The sequence below is a fragment of the Ovis canadensis genome, chromosome 4, assembly GCF_042477335.2.
Source record: "Ovis canadensis isolate MfBH-ARS-UI-01 breed Bighorn chromosome 4, ARS-UI_OviCan_v2, whole genome shotgun sequence".
Taxonomy (NCBI): Eukaryota; Metazoa; Chordata; class Mammalia; order Artiodactyla; family Bovidae; genus Ovis; species Ovis canadensis.
In genome coordinates, this window is record NC_091248.1 from 62,196,194 (window position 1) to 62,217,749 (window position 21,556).

The following is a 21,556-nucleotide window of genomic DNA, read 5'->3' on the forward strand; positions in this document are numbered from 1 at the left end:
ATCTGTGATGAAGGACTGATGTATTTCTTTATTTTCAATCTATCATGGATCAATAGTTTTATAAAATATATTCACACTTGGATGCTAAGGCAATTGCCATAAAAGTTTCTAAATGCTTATACTTGATTTTTCTATTTCATGCAGGCTTGCACTAAAGAGTTCATGGACCAGACTGGTCCATGGACTGCACCTTCAATAGTATACAACCAGAGAAGTTATTTTTTCACTTCTCTAGGTAGTACTGGGTCTAAACTTTCCTTGGATCTAATATGACTACTGGTAGGTTATGTGTGTGAGATACTTTTGTTTAGTACTAGACAATCCCATTCACTGAGTTATGTTTTATGTCCTTGGCATTTATCTAAAGTCATTATAAAAGAGCCACATGAAACATTTCTGCATACGCTGTTTACTTCTGAGGTCCCTATTTTGTAATTCAGTTCCTATTATATAGTTTTCTAAATCAGGAAATGAAAGAATTGCTACCTTCTAATACTAAGACTTGCTACTTCCTGATAAGAACTGTCTTTTGGCTTTCTCCCCTTTTCCTTGGCTTCCAACTCCAAAAAATGTCTAATCACAGCAACTCTATTAATTATTATAACTTAGGAATTCACTCCTCCATTCTAGGATCATAATTTCCTATTCTTTTTGTAAACCAGATAGCCTGCTATTACAGCAGCTTCAAATTTTAGAAAGAGCTGCTAAGATGACAAGTCTGTGCTCACTCAAAAAGCAACTTACTTTCTAAGTTTTACAAAACAAGCTTTTACTGAACACCAGCTAAGTAACCAATAAATAAAATAAGTAAAAATAAAAAGATTATTTATTCTTGGACTTCCCAACTCAGTCCCCCAAAAAGAAAAACTGCATTAGACTCCTGCGATTAACTACGGCTCCAAGTTCTTTGTGGTTCCTTCCATCAAGAGGTGTAAACTCTCTCTTCATTTCTGATTCTGGGATGTTCCTATGATTTGCTTTTGACCAACAGAATATAGCAGAAGCCATATTTATAACTTCCAAGCTTCTGTTTCAAGGTTTTATAATCTACTCTCATTTTCTTAGAACCTTGAGACTGCCCTGTTGTAAAGAAGCCTAAGTCAAGGAAAGAGGTCTTGCAGTCCCAGTTACCTAAGCTGAGGTCCAGACATGGGAGTGAGGCCATTTTAGACCGTTTCTTATCTGAGCTGACCCCCTGCCTGAATGCAGACACGTAAGTCCAAGCAAGACCAACAGAGAACCATTCAGTCAACTGCAGAATCATGAGAAATAACAGCCTTTTATTGAGGGGGCAGGGGGCAGTTTGTTATATAACAGTAGAAAACTGATCCAACTCCTTACTTGAACTCTATGACAAATCACCTCTTACCTAAGCATTCTGCTTCTGAAATTCTTCTTTCGTAATTTCAGTGATTCCACTGACCCAGCCTATGAGTATCCTACTTCTAACTAATCTTTAGCTTCTCTTCCTCTTTATACTGCCGCTGGTTATCCTTCTAAAGCAGAGTTTTATTCAGGTTATGTCATTCCTTAAAATCCTTTAATGGCTATCTATTCCACAGAGGAAGAAGGCCAATTCATGGTGAAATCTGAGGCCTCCTGCAACCTTGCCTCATTTACCATCTAAAGGTTTATCTTTTATGATATATTCTACTTTTTTTGCTATAGTCTCCCTTGGGCTACTTGCCATCCAAAGAATATCTCAATTCTTCATTCTTTCATGAAGAATACCTTCATGAAATGGAAAAGGTTTCTTTTCCCCCATACACAGAATTCACTACTTCTGCTACCAATTTAGCATTCTTTCTTGTATTAGTGTTAGGGATAAATTACTCCTCCTCCAAAGGCTGTTAAGTAACATATACCTTACTCTAACATCTGTGCCCAGCACTTCTGTGGTATATAACTAGTAATCAATATTCATTTGCTGATTTAATTCAATCAACTCATAATTTTAATTTAACTTAGAATGATATTATTATCTAGGAGTATGAGAAAGAAAAGAAAAAACATAACGTGATAAACTCTAGTTGAGTTATAAAGGTAGAAGATTGACCTTACCCCTCGAAAAATGCCAGGGAAGGAGAGAAATAACTATGAGACACAGTGATCCTTCACATCACCATTTCCTTTCCATAGTCCAACAAAATCAGCTTAAATTATACTCTTAATAAAATCACTCCCCTTTAAAAAAGATCACTGTAGATGTAAGCAAGGGAAAAAAAGGCAAGTTAGTTTGGGTTAATCCAAGGTCTAATAAAATAGGCCTTGTTGGAAACTTCTCCAAAACAGCAATTTGCCCACACAAATCAAGATAAAATTTTTAGCTGAAAACTAAGACTAAAGTAAAAGAACCTGCAAGTTTTACTTAAGAAGTGTTCATTATATCATTACTGTGCAGAATAAAGAATTTCAAAGAATGAGAAACGGTGTGGTATAGTAGAAAGGGGACCGGACCTACTCTGTTAACTAGTCCCTTTGCCCTTCAGGGCTCAATTTCCTCATCTGTGAAATGGGGGCATTTGATCAGTGTAATAGTTTATAAAGTCACCTTTGATTTTTAACAGAAAAAAGGTTTTGTTTCTTTGGTTGGAAGAAACTGTTAAGTTTAGCCCAACATGCTCATTCTTCAGCCCCTCTTAAGTCTGAGATATCTCTGAAGAACTCTTAAGCTGTCCTAAATACATTCTGAAATCTGATTTGAGGACTAAGATTTCTGCTAGCACTGATATTAAAATTGATAAAGCAATTCAGTAATTTTAGTGGGTTTTAAAATTCAGTGTATGGTAAATAGAAGAATGTTATTAATAACTCTGCACAAGGAATTCCCTGGTGGTCCAGTGGTTAGGACTTGGCACTTTGACTGCTCTGGTTCAACTCCTGGTTGGGGAACTAAGATCCTGCAAACTGTGCAATAAAGCCAAAACATAAACACCACAGGAAAACAAACTTTGTGCATACTGGGAGGGTGAAATGGAAAGAATACTACTAAGCACTATTATTTTAAATGTTTTAAATTTAGGGTTTCCTGAAGAAAATCTCGAGTTTTTAAATAACAAGCTTTTTGGATTTGTAACAGACTGGATTTACAAGGTAGTAAACTTGGGTGGGAGATGGCTAGGAGAAAGATGAACCTCCTCTATCCTCTAACCCACGGAAGAGGCAAAGTCATTCTGAGAAAGTGTTTTCTGGAGACATGGTATTTAAACACAATAAAAAACAAACAAACCACAGGATCTATCACAGAGGGATTGTTTCAGAACATGTATTTTTGTGCCTTAGATAAAAATACATACCAAGGACTGAAATTATTTAAATAATATATATTAGAATAGAAGGTAAACTTGATAAGAGATGAAAATAGGGAAATTTTTTCCCTTCAAAATCTAAATCTCATATTGGATTTTACATTTAATAATTTTTAAAAACATTTTTATATTTGCTAACAAACTACTACTAAGATGTCCTGGCATGCTGCGATTCACGGGGTCGCAAAGAGTCAGAGACAACTGAGCGACTGAACTGAACTGAAGATGTCCACAATTTACAAAAACATCACCTTTTTTTTTTTTTCTTTAGTGAAATATATCTAAATAATGATAATTAAAACAGGTACTTAAAATTTTTTTCAAGGCTAGTATTTTTCACTTTCTAAAGAAAAACATACATGAAAAGCAAGGTAGGCTTGGAACTAGTTCTGTGTCATAAATATCTGCTTTATGAGACTCCAATTCAACAAAGGGGAAGAGTACTTATTGACTAAATCCTCAACCAGAAAACCAGAAAGAAAAAAAGTGGAAAAAGGTGATTCATAAATGATGCTTTTAAAAGTAAGATTTATCTGTTTGGGATCTTTTGGCACTGAAGGTAAAAGATACACTAGATGATGTGGTTCTTTAAGAACTCTTCTACTCTTTTTTATAATTCCATCCCCTCAAAATAAAGTATCTGTCAGTAAAGGAGTATGAGAAGTGTTAATATGTTTCCTTTTACTCTGAGTGCACAGTTCAGAGTTTTAACAAATAGCAGTAAACTCTTTTAAATCTTTATTTTAGTTAATTGTTCATTGTTTCAGAGCCTGTTAGGGTACTAAAAGTTTTTCTAACTGTTTCTAGTCTTTATGAAGTCTTTTTTGAATCCCAAATGTATTATTTTATAATACAACAACAAATTAGTTTTACCAATAAACTAGTGAGATAAAGCATACAAAGCACCAAGTAAACACCTCTCAGATAATAGGGTGAAATTTCTATAGTGAATCTTGAATGTATTTAGATGAGAAATATCAGGTGGTAGAGTCTAGGCTCTAAACTGATAAGAATAAAGAAAACAATTACTAAAATGTCTTAAGTTATTAAAGATGTATCTGTACTATTTTTATCTTTCTCTATGGCAGTGTATATTTAGGACTGCAACAAATAAGATGGAGGCTAGCTGAGTTTTAACTGTTAATGACTTTTTACAATTTAAGGTTAGATTTTACTGGAAGGTAATTTAGTCCAACTGTCATTTTATTTTATTTTTTATTTATTTATTTATTTTTTTTCCAACTGTCATTTTATAGGTGAGGAAACTGAGGCCTGAAAGGTTTAGGAAGTGGTAGGAGTTTACATAACTTTATTAATAGCAATTTTTAAACTAGAATTCCAGTTGAATGGTTTTTACACCTACAATTAATGTTAAGAATGAAAAACGAAACAAAAAACAATTCACCTCAACCCAGTTTGTAAGCCAGTAACACTCCGGATCTGTGTTTTCCACTGTGAAGAGAACATTTCCTCTAGGAATGACAGAGCCCTCAGGAACAGCTTTTACTTCTATTGGAAGGTGCCCATCATATTTCTGGTAAAAGACAAAATGAAATTATTCATTCAACAGATGGTACACCATTACCTGTTTAAATAAGGTTCTTTATATTTACAGACGCTAAACTTACTGTCAGAGAAATTACAGTTGTAGATCTTACTATATTGCTAGTAACAGGGTCAGAATATGCTTATCCTCCTGAAATAAAATTAGCTATTTGATTAACAGTTTAGTATTACTAATTTTTAAAATTTTATGCTGTCAAAGTACTTTTGCTAAGAAAATTTGTCACTTGAACATAATTTCAAAACAAAGTTGTTTTCCTCTTCTTTCCCCTTCAAAGAGTTTATTCCAACATATTCTAAGAGCACTATCTTCTAAGTAGTCTTCTTTTCCATAAAAGAAAGGCTAATGACTGGAAGATAAAATAATGAACTGCTATTAGAGAGCAAAATAAAATGAACAAACTAAAAAAGAAAAGAACTCTCTGCCAGTAGAAGAATCTTGAATAGGTTTTTCTCTATACTGGTAGTAGACTTCACACTATTTTGGTAGTAGACAGACTAACTGTAAGTATAGTTTCTAGAACTTTCACAATCAACATCCAAGTGCAACAACTCTCTCCCAGATTAGGCTGAGGATATAGTGGCTACACAACATGTTACTACATCCTTAATTAAAAGTATATTTAATTTAAAAGCTGGTGAACTTTTGGCTAGTAAGGTAGGTTGTTTCAGAAGTCCTAGCAGTTTATGTGATTTGGGACAAGATAACTAGATAAAAAAAAAATTCACGATTCCTGAGGTCTCAGATTCTATGCTTGTAAAACTGGATTACACAAGATTATTTCTAGAGAATCTATGAATCCCTAAGATTCTCTGAATATAAAATGAAAAGATTTACCACCTTGATGACTGAGAATTATATTACTAAGTACAGCATCTAACTTAACCATACTGTTATCCTCAAAACAAATCAAATGAGTTAAATGCGGTAGTTACTCAAGATATGGAAAACTAGCAGAGTGCTTATCCAACTTCTTCATGGAGCCAAAATTACCAAACAGTAAAATTCAGTATTACAATATAGGCATGAAAGTTAAAGCATTTCTTATCACTTTGTGTTTGGTAGTTTACAATGAAAAAGACATTCATTTTAGAGATAACTAACATGGAAAGATGTCAGTAGATCCCACTCTCCACCTATCTATTTAATAAAGAAAACAGCCAGGGGACAATTCAACTTGTAACTCGATTTCCATGTCTTTGGATGCCCAAAAGTTTAAGCAAGGAATCCAAATGTGTTAGATAGGATATTACAGTACAATAAAGAATGAAAATTCATTTCACAGATCTGTACCAAACCATTCTAACTATTCAGTAAAGGAAACGTCCTAGAATTGTGTAGTGACAGATTCATACCATCTATTTTCTTAGGTATTCTATAGTCCAGAAAATAGGCTTAAACTTTCAAGTTGCCCCATGCCCTTTCTTAATCATAATGTATTTTCAGATAAAGGATTAAAGCACCTTTCTGATTTGCTAGTTATTTAAACTATAACACATATTGTATCAAATTGCTTAGACATGCTATAGATTCTTGATACTAATCATCAGGAAAAACAATTAAACATACTTTTAACTTCTCACAAGAATATCTAAATAGATATTAGTTACAGGTTCCCATACAGACAATAGTTGTAATTACCCTGATCCTTGAATGATGTGGATGTTAGAGGCACCCCCTGCCAACAGTCAAAAATCCAGGTATTACTTACAGTCAGCCTCTGTAACCACAGTTCCTCTCTATCTGTGGTTCTGCATCTGCAGATTAAACCAACTGCAGGCTTGTGGTACTGCAGTATTTACTACTGAAAGAAACTCCATGTAGAAGTGGACTTGTGCAACTTGAACCTGGTTTTCAAAGATCAACTGTATAGCCTAATCTTCTATTCAAATTCCATGGCAAAAAATTTTGAACTAAAAGTAAAACCAAAATACAAAATACACATTGTTTACCTCAAGAATGTAGTTCCATCCCTTTTCATTAAAGACATCATCTTGGAAATGCTCTCTGTATACCTCTTTGGCTTCTTGGATCTTCTCTTTGGTCACTACTTTACCTAAAAAAATTAACATCTCCTGTTTACATTTCTGAAGGCATGCTGTGAATTGCTGAGTTGCCATAGGATTAATGTCTCTAGCTATTTCACACATTCTATGGATTAAAAAATAAGAACTGAGAGGTTAAATGATTTACCCGGAGTCAACAGCAGTGTCAGAAAAGGAATCTGCACTTCCAACCACTCATAAGCAGAAACATAAAAGTCAATTTACTATGTGAAAAACAAATTTGCAGTAGAAGAGATTTTTATATGTGTGTATGTATATATATTTAAAATTACAGTAACAAATTCACTTCTAGGGAGATTTTTTTAAAAACCTGTGTTAATTTATACAATCTTCAGATTTGAGACTAAGCCTTTGATATATGGTTTCCAGGTTAACCTGTTTACTTTATTCATAAAGTATATCTTTGGAGGCTGACAATCCAATAATTTTCACAGTTCCTAAGTTGTTGCCACCCGCCCCCATCACATCTTCAGCTAACTTTATCTATAAAATGAGGACACTACCTACTTACAGCCTGGTTATGAGAACTAAATGAGTTATGACATCTGAATAAAAGTTCTTAGAATGCTGGCCTATAACAAGCCATATATTTTAGCTGTAATTAATAATAAATAACACTTTATAAAGCTTTTAAGCTGAAGGAAATTGAAGTGTAACATTAGTCTTTGGTAACTCTCTAAATAAGATCACTAGTAGACTTATTTAAAATATCTTGGGTAATTGTGTTGCAATGAAGTACTTCTGATATCCAAGTATATTTTCAATAGCATAACATATCTTAACTATCTACTCTTAAAACTGCCAATGTTATAGAAAAAATTATCTGCATAAAATTCAACTTAATCTGTATTCAATTCTGAAATTACTTTTATTTGAAAACATAAAAATGAAGTTTTCCAAAATGTACAGAAAACTTTGGAACTATTTCCCCACCCTCCAAATGGACTTCCAAATAATAAAGTACAGAAATTATTTTGGGGATTCTGCTTCTTTAAAATGCATTTAAGACTAAGTCCACAGTTACAAGTAGTTTTGAAAAACAGGCCTTTAAGGTAAAACTGACTAGCATAAACATATTCTAATTATAACTGCTATCACAACTCAAAATGAGTTTCCAGGTCAGTAACAAATCCTTTATTTTGAATTAGTGACTAAAGTCTGCCAACAAACCAGATGACTCTCAGAAAGTTATTCACTTCTCTAAATTTATTCCCAAGCTTATTAGTTTCAGAAAATCTCTCTCATATCTAGAACACCAAGTACATACAAATTATACAATTTAATGCTTTCAAATTAACAGATTTCTAAAAATTTCAAAAGAACCCCTAATGTAATTAATATCAAAATTAGACTCTTCAAAAAGTTACACATATTAGGAAAAGCAATACCTTTTAAATACTTATGAAGAATGTACTGCAATCCATAAAATACTGTTTCCTCATATTTCACCTTCCTTATTTTCGAGTTTTCAGTCTTTTTTTCACGGCATTCAAAGTAGGAATAAACTTTGCTTGTGTTGGGTGGGTACTGTTTATAGTGAGTAACCTATATGAAAGAGAAATACTTGAATTAGAAAATACCAGAAGAACAGAATGTAAATTGCAACAAAAAGAACTTGAAATTATGTAAAAACTAGATAAAATATACTGATTTGCTATTGATGAGCTTCTTTTCTGGTGATAAAGAATATAAAGTAAGTATCGTGCTTATTGTTTAGTTGCTTAAGTCATGTCCGACTCTTTTGCAACCCTATGGACTGTAGCCTGCCAGGCTCCTCTGTCCATGGGGTTTCCCAGGCAAGAATACTGGAGTGGGTTGCCATTTCCTTCTCCAGAGGATCTTCTCCATCCAGGGACTGAATCCATGTGTCCTGCATTGGCAGATGAATCCTTTAGCACCAAGCCACCAGGGGAGCCCCATTATGATTAAGATACTTTTAATACTTCGGTATCTTAAATTTAAAACCACAGACGAGTATAAAGTTTTATAAACATACTGGATTTAAGGAAGTACATAGCCTCTGTAGAACCAGACACTTGGGGAGAATAAAAAAAGGTTTACTCTTGGTGAACAGTCTTCATTTGGGGAAGAGAAGCAGCTGCCTGCGGGGATATACAACATAAAACAATGAACTGAAAGCAGAATGTGGTACTGTTACTATGTAAGTGTGGAACGCTCTTTAAGTCAATAGTCAATGACTTCTTAAGGCTCTCCACCTGCATAATAAGGCACTGGCTACGATTTCTTCTAGTCTTCAAAGTGACACTGTGAAAACCTGGATGAAAGCAACAGCAGCAGCAGTGGAAAAAAATACCCTGTTCTGTAATCTTTTCTCAAACCACCTCTGAATTGCAAAATTTATGTCTATACAATTGCAACATTAAATCCTTGTGGATTTAAAGATATGAAGAAGTATTATCACAAATTTCTTTTCCATGAATTTAGGTAAGAGCCACTGTTGAAAATTTATTTTTGTTTTCTGTGTTCATTATAATCTGAATTTATTACATTTTAATATGGTTACAATATTTTACCAATAAAAAACAACTGGAAGAATAGTGTGTATTTTCCCATTTGCAAAAATAGGAATAATGCCTTAAAGCTTACGGATAGGGTGATGAGTCAGGGTAATGGTGGAATAAATCTTTGCAGATGAGTTTCATGGATGACTGCTGTGGACATAAACCATTTTCCCTGTTTACTTCTGATCTCAAGTTTCAAAAAAAACTGTTTTCCCTGTTTGGCTGTACAATCTCAATCCAAGTAAAACTTGGCTTTAACCTAAAGAATCTTTGTGGCTTAACACAAAAACTCTAAAATGAATATAGAAAGAAAAAAAAGTCACAAATGTTTAAAATATGTTTCCTTTCTTATTGAAGCAACTAACAACTCTAATAGCCCCCTGATGCTGCTTACAGGTAACCTTGGAGGTGAATCTTTATTGTTAATATGTGGTCTGTTGCCTAAGTCAGGTAAGAGCTGGAACTTTCTGTTTTGCTCATCTATGTATCCCAGGTGATGCAGTGGTATAAAGAAACCCCTTGCTAATGCAGGAGCTGCAAGAGACACAGGTTAGATCCCGGGATCAGGAAGATCCCCTGGAGACGGAAATGGCAACCCACTCTAGTATTCCTACCTGGAAAATTCATTGGGTAGAGAAGCCTGGCAGGCTATAGTCCATGGTGTCTCAAAGAGTTGGACTGAACACACATAGGCAGTTATCTATATATTACAAGGTATATGAGGCTTCATCAAAACCTAGCATAGGGACTTCCCAGGCAGTTCAGTGGTTAAGGCTCTGTGCTTCCACCACAGGGGTCATGGGTTTGATCCCTGATCAGGGAACTAAGGTCCCTCATGCTGCATGTGTGTTAGTCACTCAGTCATGTCTGACTCTCTGCGATCCTATGGACCCTAGCCTGCCAGGCTCCTCTGTCCATGGACTTCTCCAGGCAAGAATACTGGAGTATGGTGCCATTTCCTTCTCCAGGGATCTTCTCAAACCAGGGACTGAACCTGGGTCTCCTGCACTGCAGGCAGATTCTTTACTGTCTGGGCCATCATGAAAGCCCACATGCTGCGTGGCAAGGCCAAAACAAAAACAAAAAAAACCTAGAAGCAGTGAGGTGGGAGAAAAGTCAGCTCTGATGAAGTAAAATTTGAACAAAGATTCACAGCTGTGACTCAGTACTTATTGGACCTTCTTCCCAGTTCGCATACTTAATGGTGCACCTTTAATAGTTTACTTTCTCTACATCAGATTTAAAAGTATTAGAAGGCAAATGAATTACTTTCTTCTTCTGAGTAGACCAAGCAGTCAAAAGCTAAATGGAAATGTACCTAAGCTATTCAATTCCACCTTGGTCTAAAAGTGTACTAAAGATTTTCCATCCTACAAATACAGTTCCTGTTATGGACAATAATGAAATATGTTTATATAATTTTAAAGCTTTACTTCAGTTGTGTTCTTTAATTATGGTACTTAAAACCTTTGTGTAAGTATTCAGAATGTCTCTCTGAAAACAAACATTAAAAATACAAAGTTGTCTAGGCATAGTTAGAAATGAAGTATGACTTCTAAAATCTTTGGAGAAACTTAAGAGAACTGTTTTAGATTTCAGCTAAATAATCAGCAAACTCTCTAGCAATTAACTATGGAACAATTTACTATCAACCACTTAATAACACCCAATATATTTGAAGAAGAATAAAATACAATAGTATATTCAGATCTGTTTATATACTGGCATATACATTGTTTAAATGGGAAAAAAATTTTAAACAGAGCTTCTTAGTAAATATTTTCTAAAATAGCTAATTTTAGTTGTGCTAAGTTTACTGTCCTCTTCATTTTACTAAACTTCATTTCTGCTAAACTTGTCACCCTGAGTCCCTTGGAACTTTTATCAGATAATGAGATGATATAGCAGAAATTCAAATCAATAAATTTTTATTTTATAAACAGTTCATTCATTCACAAATATATGCTTTACCTGCTGTGTAATCAGGCACTGGTTCAGATGCTAAGGATGGGGAAGTAAAACAGACTGACATAGTCCCTAGTCCCACTGGGCTAGTGAGGGCTGAGAAGTCATAAAATCAGTTCAGAGCTAGATGGATGCTATGAAAAATTAAAATGATGGCCTAGAAGAGGCGTGGGAGACTAAATAGGAGGCCAGGAAGGCTTATCCTGAGATAGCGACATGTGAACAAGATCTAAGTGACAAGGAAATAGGAAATATTTTGACTTCAGGGTCAGAACAGAAATGAAGACCACTGTGCTTGGTGCTTAGAGAATGAGGAGGAGGAGGTACATGAAGTCAGAAAGAGATGCAGGGACAAGAGCACGTAAGACTCACAGGCTACCTCAAGTGGGGAAGCCACTAGTATGCTTTAGGCTAGAGTGACTATGATCTGATTCACATTTGACAAGGATCAGCCTGGCAGGGGGGGAGAGTAGATTACAGGGTGACCTGAGTGGATGCAGGAATATCAGTTAAGAGGCTATTGCCAAAACTCAAATTAGGTGAGAGATGACTCATTATCTTTGAAGAAGTAGGCTGATAGATTAGATTTGGGAATAAAGAAGGGGAGAATTTTATGATGTTGCCTAGATTTTTGGCTTGAGCAACTGAGTGAATAATGGTGCCATTTGCTGAGACGAGGAAAGGCATGGAAGGACTGGGTTGGGAAATCAAGAACTTAGTTTTAAGTATGGTAAGTAAACACTAACAAAAAGCTCCATAATATTCAAAATTAAGTGACCTGCCAAAAGAGCGCTCTTAAATAGTATTGTTTCTCAGCACTGCTCTGAACTTCCACCACTTGAGGAAATGGCTGTACAATAAATTTAAAATTATTTATGAGAAAATAATAAATTTCTCTTAATATCCTCCACAAAGACTACCCCTAAAAATGTTTCTTAAACTGACATAGCCTTCCTGCAACTAACAGAATCCCGCCAGCACATAAATATATGTGTGATGAAGAACAGACACACAAGGGAAAATGTAGCTCTTCTAATAAATCTGAATTTCAGTTATGTGGTTGATTTTACTTCATGAAAAAATAAGCTTCTAAAAACCGCACTCCCAGTGTCAATTAACCATGTATAACAGTTCAAGAGAAATATGAGAAGTATTTCAGTTGCATAGAGTGTTTCTGTGACAGCGAAGTACACTTTTCTCCTGAGCTTCTCTAGCTTTCCTATAAGGTTGACATAATATATTTCCAAGAGCTTTCCTCCCACATTGGTATCACATGACCAAAGGTAACTACTACTAACCTACTTTCACAGTTATAATCACTAAGAAATAATCACAAGCCAACATTTCAACACCACCATGTGTACATAAGAGCATATGGAGTAACAGACTCAAAGTCACAAACTAAGCTATGTTACCTGTGTAATATCTAAGGATACTCAAGAGGCACTTATTAAGACTCTCTACCTTTTCAAAGGCAATGAGCCAGAAACAGCAAAAATTATAATGGATTTTTTTTTCAATATTCAGGATTTCTCAAGCCCTGTCCTTCCATTGCTCCAGAAAATGATTCATTGCTATTTGGCTTATGAAGCACTACTAACATCAAAATACAACTTAAGGACTTGGGGATTATATTATTTTAGTAAAGGGGAGAAATTGTAAAACCAGCCAATATCATTATGCTGCCTCTTCCCTTGACTCTGGTAGAATTCCTAGCAACTTGTACCTTTTCTTGGCACACCTTGAAGAGACATTTCATAAACTGACAAAAGGGCTATCAGCTTCTGGTATTTTTGTTTTGCAAGATACTCTACAATTATTACTGGCTTCATCCAGTCTATGAAGTATATTCATGATTTACATATAGGATTTTATTTCTATTGCCTAGGTTTTTCCTGTAATTCGTAATATAAAACTTCCTGGGAAAACTCTATCCTAAGAATGCACAGGTGCTCTCTGACATACAAACTGCACCAGGACCACACTTCTCACAGGGTTTAGGCTGCCACTGGAGATGTTTTAACCATACTTAAGTGTCCAGAATTGGTGAAGAAGCAACTTTGAAAACAGGAAACAGCACAGAGGAAGACACTGGGTAGCTCAAGTCTGAGGCAGGACTGAAGTACCCATAAGAATGATTGTCATCTAGCCCCAAATCTTTAACCCCAAAATGCCCAAATAAGATTTGTTATTCTGCCACTAATGAGGAAGCAAGCTGTTTTTCAAAAAGCTATCTTGGGGGCTTAATCACCATACATAAATCATACAGTCTTTTCTAACTTTTCTAAAATCAACTTTAACCCATCTTAGATTGTAATGGACATCTTTTGTCCTTTATAATACCTCAGTTCAGTTCAGTTGCTCACTCGTGTCCGACTCTTTGCGACCCCATGAACTGCAGCACGCCAGGCCTCCCTGTCCATCACCAACTCCTGGAGTTCACCCAGACTCACGTCCATCGAGTCAGTGATGCCATCCAGCCATCTCATCCTCTGTCGTCCCCTTCTCCTCCTGCCCCCAATCCCTCCCAGCATCAGAGTTATTTCCAATGAGTCAACTCTTCGCATGAGGTGGCCAAAGTACTGGAGCTTCAGCTTCAGCATCATTCCCTGCAAAGAAATCCCAGGGCTGACCTCCTTCAGAATGGACTGGTTGGATCTCCTTGCAGGCCGAGGGACTCTCAAGAGTCTTCTCCAACACCACAGTTCAAAAGCATCAGTTCTTCGGTGCTCAGTTTTCTTCACAGTCCAACTCTCACATCCATACATGACCACTGGAAAAACCACAGCCTTGACTAGATGGACCTTTGTTGGCAAAGTAATGTCTCTGCTTTTCAATATGCTATCTAAGTTGGTCATAACTTTTCTTCCAAGGAGTAAGCGTCTTTTAATTTCATGGCTGCAGTCACCATCTGCAGTGATTTTGGAGCCCCCCAAAATTAAGTCTGACACTGTTTCTACTGTTTCCCCATCTATTTCCCATGAAGTGATAGGAGCAGATGCCATGATCTTCATTTTCTGAATGTTGAGCTTTAAGCCAACTTTTTCACTATCCTCTTTCACTTTCATCAACAGGCTTTTTAGTTTCTCTTCACTTTCTGCCATAAGGGTGGTGTCATCTGCATATCTGAGGTTATTGATATTTCTCCCGGCAATCTTGATCCCAGCTTGTGCTTCTTCCAGCCCAGCGTTTCTCATGATGTACTCTGCATAGAAGTTAAATAAACAGGGTGACAGTATACAGCCTTCACGTACTCCTTTTCCTATTTGGAACCAGTCTGTTGTTCCATGTCCAGTTCGAACTGTTGCTTCTTGACCTGCATACAGGTTTCTCAAGAGGCAGGTCAGGTGCTCTGGTATTGCCATCTCTTTCAGAATTTTCCACAGTTTATTGTGATCCACACAGTCAAAGGCTTTGGCATAGTCAATAAAGCAGAAATTGACGTTTTTCTGGAACTCTCTCGCTTTTTTGATGATCCAGCAGATGTTGGCAATTTGATCTCTGGTTCCTCTGCCTGTTCTAAAAACAGCTTGAACATCTGGAAGTTCACGGTTCACGTGTTGCTGAAGCCTGGCTTGGAGAATTTTGAGCATTACTTTACTAGCGTGTGAGATGAGTGCAATTGTGCAGTAGTTTGAGCATTCTTTGGCATTGCCTTTCTTTGGGATTGGAATGAAAACTGACCTTTTCCAGTCCTATGGCCACTGCTGAGTTTTCCAAATTTGCTGGCATATTGAGTGCAGCACTTTCACAGCATCATCTTTCAGGATTTGAAATAGCTCAACTGGAATTCCATCACCTTCACTAGCTTTGTTCGTAGTGATATTTTCTAAGGCCCACTTGACTTCACATTCCAGGATGTCTGGCTCTAGATGAGTGATCACACCATCGTGATTATCTTGGTCGTGAAGATCTTTTTTGTATAGTTCTTCTGCTCAGTCCTGTCCAACTCTTTGCAACTCCATGGACTGCAGCACGCTAGGCCCACCTGTCCATCACTAACTCCCGGAGCTTACTCAAACTCACGTCCATTGAATCTGTGATGCCATCCAACCATCTCATCCTCTGTCGTCCCCTTTTCCTCCTGCCTTCAATCTTTGCCAGGATCAGGGTCTTTTCAAATGAGTCAGTTCTTCACATCAGGTGGCCAAAGTATTAGTTTCAGCTTCAGCATCAGTCCTTTCAATGAATATTCAGGACTGATTTCCTTTAGGATGGACTGGTTGGACCTCATTTTAGTCCAAGGGACTCTCAAGAGTCTTCTCCAACACCACAGTTCAAAAGCATCAATTCTTTGGTGCTCAGCTTTCTTTACAGTCTAACTCTCACATCCATACATATGACTACTGGAAAAACCATAGCTTTGACTAGACAGACATTTGTTGGCAAAGTAATGTGTCTGCTTATTTCATACGCTGTCTAGGTTGGTCATAACTTTTCTTCCAAGGAGCAAGTGTCTTTTAATTTCATGGCTGCAGTCACCATCTGCAGTGATTTTGGAGCCCCCCAAAATAAAGTCTGTCACTGTTGCATTGTTTCCCCATCTATTTGCCATGAAGTGATAGGACCCATGATAATATCTAATGGATCTCTAATATTTATTAATTAATGGATGAAAATATGCTGAGTTCAAGATAACCAGTTTAAAATGACCTTCTGAGAAGCAACCCACACTAGACAGCACATTTCATAACTTATGTGGCTTAAACTGTAAATTGCTTAGAGATTTCTTTCTTGCGCTGCATGTTATTTATTTTTTCCAAGTAAGTCTGAATTGACAACATCTTCCATTTCAACCTGCTAACAGGTAGAATGTTCAGAAATGGTAAAACTACTCTCTGCTGTAGTTTGTTACAGACATTATCTATATAGAAGGGGAAGAAGAATGGAATAGAAATGAATCTTTTATTGATTCATTTAGTTGGAAACTGATCAATGTCTATCCCAGAAATAAGTGGGGAAAAAAATGACTTATTTCCTTTACAAAAAAAATGTTCCAAATATCTTTTTAGCACCGCAATGGCTAAGGCCAGCCCCAATGCACCTTTCCATAGCTGGCTTATTAGCACAATGTAAATATAACCCAGTAGATAATTTTCTTTAAACCATTTTGAAAATATAAGTGGTTAACACTTAAGATTAAATGTCCTTCTCATTTGTAACAAGAACCCAGGATGAAAACAGAAGAAACAACCACATTCATCTATTTCCTTCGTTCATCATTATGTATAATGAAGCAAGAGATTACAGAAATGAATATATATTTTAAATGCCCCTTTAGTCCAAACTGTCCTGAACTGTCTGGAAAGGATACAAAAAAACCAAAATTTCTACATGTTGTCATGTGCTTGGACATTATTCTATCTACTTGCAAAATACCTTTCTAGAGTGCCTAGACGGCCAATTATCCTTACTTCAGTTCTACACCCCCCACAAAAAAAACCAAATCAACAATTCAGTTTGTTTTGTTCTGTTCCACCAATACAACCAAAGCTGCTAGCTCCCTACTCTAACTGGCCAACAGTATGTAAGTACTAATAAGGATGTGTATATAATCTTCTCAGGTAATTTCCAAATAGAAGTGTAATTTCACTGCTTCTAGACTCAAGAGTACCATTGCTGTCTCCTCTTCATCCAAGAAGATTAAAAAAAAAAAAAAGATAAACAGGTTATAAGTATCACCAAAAATGTAGGGAAAATGAAACTTAAAAACTAAACTGCAAGTGTAAAATACACAATTTATTTTATTGACTGCTGCAAACCACTGGTATAATAAAACATCCACCTGGCTAATCCTCTTGAGGGTTTTCTTGGGAGGGAGGGTGGGAAATGAAATATGTTAGTTACTAGGATGATAATCTTAAAAGGTTTTATATTAGGAAGGGAATTAATACACCAACCAGTCTGACTTGAAATGGACAGGAATAAACCACTCTTAAATAGGTACAGATTCTAATAGTGCTGTTAAGTATGCCTAGCTAGCAGATTAGAAAACTTTAGGGTAACCACTCTTACCTTTCATCCCAGGAAACTGATGTTAAAGCAATTTTACATTCCTTATATATAATAGCTATGGGAGCCACAAACTAAAGAAGCTCGCACACTGTTTTGTTTTTAAAAGTTAAAACTTACCTTTCTTGCTATTAATATATTAAAAAACTTGAAAATTATTTTAAAGATTTGGTTACGGGGATAAAGTTTTAGAAAACTGTGAATGAGACCATTCTAAAATCACCATTAAAAACACTCAAAACACCATGAACTAAGTAACCACAATAGAAGCACAAGTAAACCATCCTTGATAGTGCTATGATCTCCTTGCAACTGTGCAGATTTCCATTTTAAAGTTCCATTTAAAAGACCACTCCTTAAAGAAACTTGGCTCTACTTTAAATAACAACCCATCTTAATTATCAAAAGTAGAATCTTAAACCAGCTAGGAAAAAAAGTTCAACAGAGAACTTAAATAAAATGGGATTCTCCAAAATACTTTACTGGAATATTTAAGAGAAAAAACTAAAAGCAACAACAACAAAAAATCTGAAAACATTATGCTTTAATCGCTATACTTCAAACTACCATGCTGCTCAAGTAAAAACTGAAACTTATTTTGTGAAAGTGGAGTTTTCAGTCTGACATGTCATTTTTTAGGTGTCCTGGATAACAAAGCTTGTTAGCAAAGTATAATCCAGTTTACTTCATATAATTTGGAAACTGAGGGAGGGGATATTTCCCAAATTTCCCTTTAATCACTCTTCCCTTTATTAATGTATGAGTTTCAAATAAAATGATCGGGACACCTAGACGTGCAAGCGTCCAATAGCCATAGTAACAGAACGCTGTGTCCTCTCAACAAGTTCTCTAGGTTAACTAGTTTTTTTTAAACTTCTTGTGTTTCACTTTCCTTTTCACAGAAATCACAAAGTGGTTCTAAGGGAATAAAGGCAGATCGGCCTTTGCAACAGGGGATGAGGAGTGTGAGTGATCACCAGAGGCAAAGGAGTTTGAAACCGAGCCCAGTGGAGCGGGACGGGGGAATCGAGCAGGGCTCCCCGGAACAGACAGATGAGGGTCCTCCGCACCCGGGCCACCGGCAGAGGAACGTGGCTGGCTACTCCGGCAGCCCTACTAGACCTCGCCCACCCCTTCCTCGAGGAGGGACACATCTGCCGACTAAGGGGTGAGCTTGCTTGACTCAGCTCCACGGGGGAAACCCTTTTCAAACCTGACTCCCTCTTTCCACGGCGGAATCCCAGGGGCCGTTACCTAACTGACCTGCTCTCCTCAGGCAAGCCCTAACCAAGGCCGGCCCTGACGGGCCCAGGGCCAAAAGGCCGCACTCCTGGGGAAGGCGTGAGCTCACCCAGTGACGCCCCGGCCGTCGGCCCGCTGAGCTGCCCGGAGCCCCGGGCGGCGAGTGCGGGGAACCGGTTCGGGCCCGCCTCAACCCCTCGCCGCACCGCCCCACCACGCACCCCCCAGGCCCCGCCTCCTGCCGTCCATCCCTCCATCCCTGCTCCATCAGCCTCCTCCCCAACTGCGGCTCCAGCCTCACCTGCCCCATCCCGCCCGCCGCCGCGCCTTCCCTCGGGACTTCCCCAGCGCCACGACCCCAGCCCGGCCGCCCCCGCCCCGCAGCCTCGCGCTGGTCCCCGACGCACCCTCTTCCTCCCTGAGCCTTTACCTTGTATGAGTCGGTGGCCAGGAGGATATTGAACTCGGCTTCTGCCGCAGCATTCATCTCGGGCGGGAGTGTGGGGGCCGCGCGCCGCGGACTGCCCGGCGCGGCTGCGAGGAAGGAGAAAAATGGGCTTCACCGCGCTCCGTTGCTTAAGTCAGCGATCGGTCGGAGGGGGAGGGTAAGAGGAGGGAGAAAGGGAGCGAGTAGGAGGGGCCAGAGGAGGGCGGTCCCGGGAGCCGTGACGCGGCGAGGGAAGCGGCGGCGGTGGAGCGGCGGCGGAGGCGGAGCGCGCTGGCAATCTAGGGACTCCCGGCGGCCTCCTCACCCCGGCTGCCCGCCCCCGTCCCATCGCTCCGCTGAGGACGCGAGGGGCGGGGTGAGGCCGCGCGTGCGCAGATTGCAGGGGGCGGGGTGGGAAGGACGTGAGGCACGCGCCTTTCTCGGAGACGCCCACCCCGGGAAACCGGAGGCTAAGGGGCCGCCCCGGCCGGTGACCCATGCGCCCGCTTGGCTTTCATTTCCCGGCCCTATGCTGCGGGGTGGGGTGGGGGCGGAGCCGGGAGGGGGGCGTTCCCAGCCTCGCCACTCCTGCGATTAGCCTGCTCGCCCGCCCCGCTGGCACCTTCCTATCTTTACCCAGTCCTGGCCCATTTTCTGAGTCCTTCTGAAGTCACGCCACTGGCTGGGGGCTGAGCCTCCCTCTGGCCGTCTCCCCGTCTCCCTCGCGCAGTTCCTCACCTTTGTCTCTGGCTCAGATTCAGGATCGAGCCTTTTGCCTTCATCCCTCGTGTCTCTCCTGGTCCTCCTAACCGTCTTTAAAATCTGAAGAGCTGCGCTGAGGAATAAAGGCTGAGGGGTTTGCTTAACCAGACTCATCGACTCCACTTTCCTCCACCTCTGTGACTGAGCTCTTTGATCCTTTGAGGATGTTTTGACTTTTCCTGAGAAAATAGCCTGCGCCCAAATTCAGGTGTTGAATTCAGTCCTGACAGATAATCAGAGGACAAGACCCAGTTGAATCTAGTTTGCCGAGGAGTAATTGGCAACGGGCCAAAGACTGTCAAACAGTCTTTGACAGGGTGCGAGACTGACTTGTGTCATCGCTGTAATCGCTCAATCTTGGGAAACGGGTTGGTAACTTGGAAATACAAAAGCAAATGAAACGATGTCGGATGACTCAGCCAAACGTGGACCATCTACTTGCTTAGTTCTCATACGTGGTTGCATTTTTACGTAAAACTGATTTCCTTTGTCCCTATGATAAATAGTTGTTTTTAAGATTTAGGTTTTACAAGACACAAGTTACCAGGGGAAAACCAACTTAATGAAAACTGGTACATGAACTTCGCAATTGTCATTCAAGTTAGTGGAAGTCTTATTTTATGGACGGTAGGGGTGGAGGCTGTGAATTGAGAGATTCGTCGTCTGAACACTGCTGCTGCTGCTAAGTCGCTTCAGTCGTGTCCGTCTCTGTGCGACCCCATAGACGTCAGCCCACCAGGCTCCACCGTCCATGGGATTTTCCAGGCAAGAGTTCTAGAGTGGGTTGTCATTGCCTTCTCCGGTCCGAACACTGAGGCCTCTTCAGTTAAAAGCAACTTCAGTCCAGGCTATGTCTCGGAGTTAGTACAGATTGCTGACAATCGCCTCCATCTGTAGGGGATTCAGTAAAGGCAAAGATTACAGACGTGGTGAGATATCCCTAGGCACTCACCAAGGTAATGAATAATACTAATGCATTTAGAATTATTTCAACAACAAGGTTTAAAACAAACGAGGCTCTTTTTGGTTGACCTAACTTATGTTTACTAGGGAAAATTACTTTCAAAACTAAATTAATATTAAATTAAAATACTAAAAATTGTATTTGGGGAGATTATGTTATTAATATATTAAAGAGTACGATTCAAAGAAGAAAAATGATCCATTTTGCTCTTAATTTGGACCTTTCTTCCTTCATTCACTTAAAATTTCTATAACCTATTTTACTTAAATGACAAATGCTTTTTGCTTAGCTTCCTGGAATCCATGGATGTATAACTGACCATTGTTCTGTGTGTGTGTGTGTGTGTGTCGTGGGTGGGTGGGGGGTGGGAAGGAAGGGGGGAATAGATTTCTGATTTCAAAGTGGGCTTTGTTTATGGTAGCATAAAATTTAAGCTTCAGTCTTTGAATTGAATTTACAGTTTTAAGGTGAAAAGGCTTAATATCAGTGCAAGTAAATATGCTATTAACATTGCTTGTTAAATGAAGAAACAGTCATAAGGCCTGCACTCATAGCAGCAACTTGAACACAGAGCAGTCTCCAGAGGATAAGAGGAAAATGATTTCATGTTACCAATAGAAAAGTCTCCATTTGTCTAAGGAAGAATTAGGCATCAGCGGTATCAGACTGCTAATGCAGGAAATGTGGGTTCAGTCCCTGGGTTGGAAAGATCCCTTGGAGAAGG

At 38.6% G+C, this 21,556-nt stretch overlaps 1 protein-coding gene across 1 annotated transcript in view; it reads right to left on the reverse strand.

Annotated features, from left to right (window-relative positions):
- The window catches only part of NAMPT (nicotinamide phosphoribosyltransferase), a 41,185-nt gene extending 21,548 nt beyond the window's left edge, over nucleotides 1–19,637 (reverse strand). The window contains exons 1-4 of the mRNA XM_069587890.1: nucleotides 19,110–19,637; nucleotides 8,327–8,483; nucleotides 6,825–6,928; nucleotides 4,714–4,842 (exon numbers count right to left, since the gene is read on the reverse strand). Of these exons, the coding sequence (XP_069443991.1) occupies nucleotides 4,714–4,842; nucleotides 6,825–6,928; nucleotides 8,327–8,483; nucleotides 19,110–19,166 (447 nt within the window). The 5' untranslated portion in view covers nucleotides 19,167–19,637. The remainder of the gene's footprint in view (nucleotides 1–4,713; nucleotides 4,843–6,824; nucleotides 6,929–8,326; nucleotides 8,484–19,109) is intronic.
- Between the last annotated feature and the right edge of the window lie 1,919 nt (nucleotides 19,638–21,556).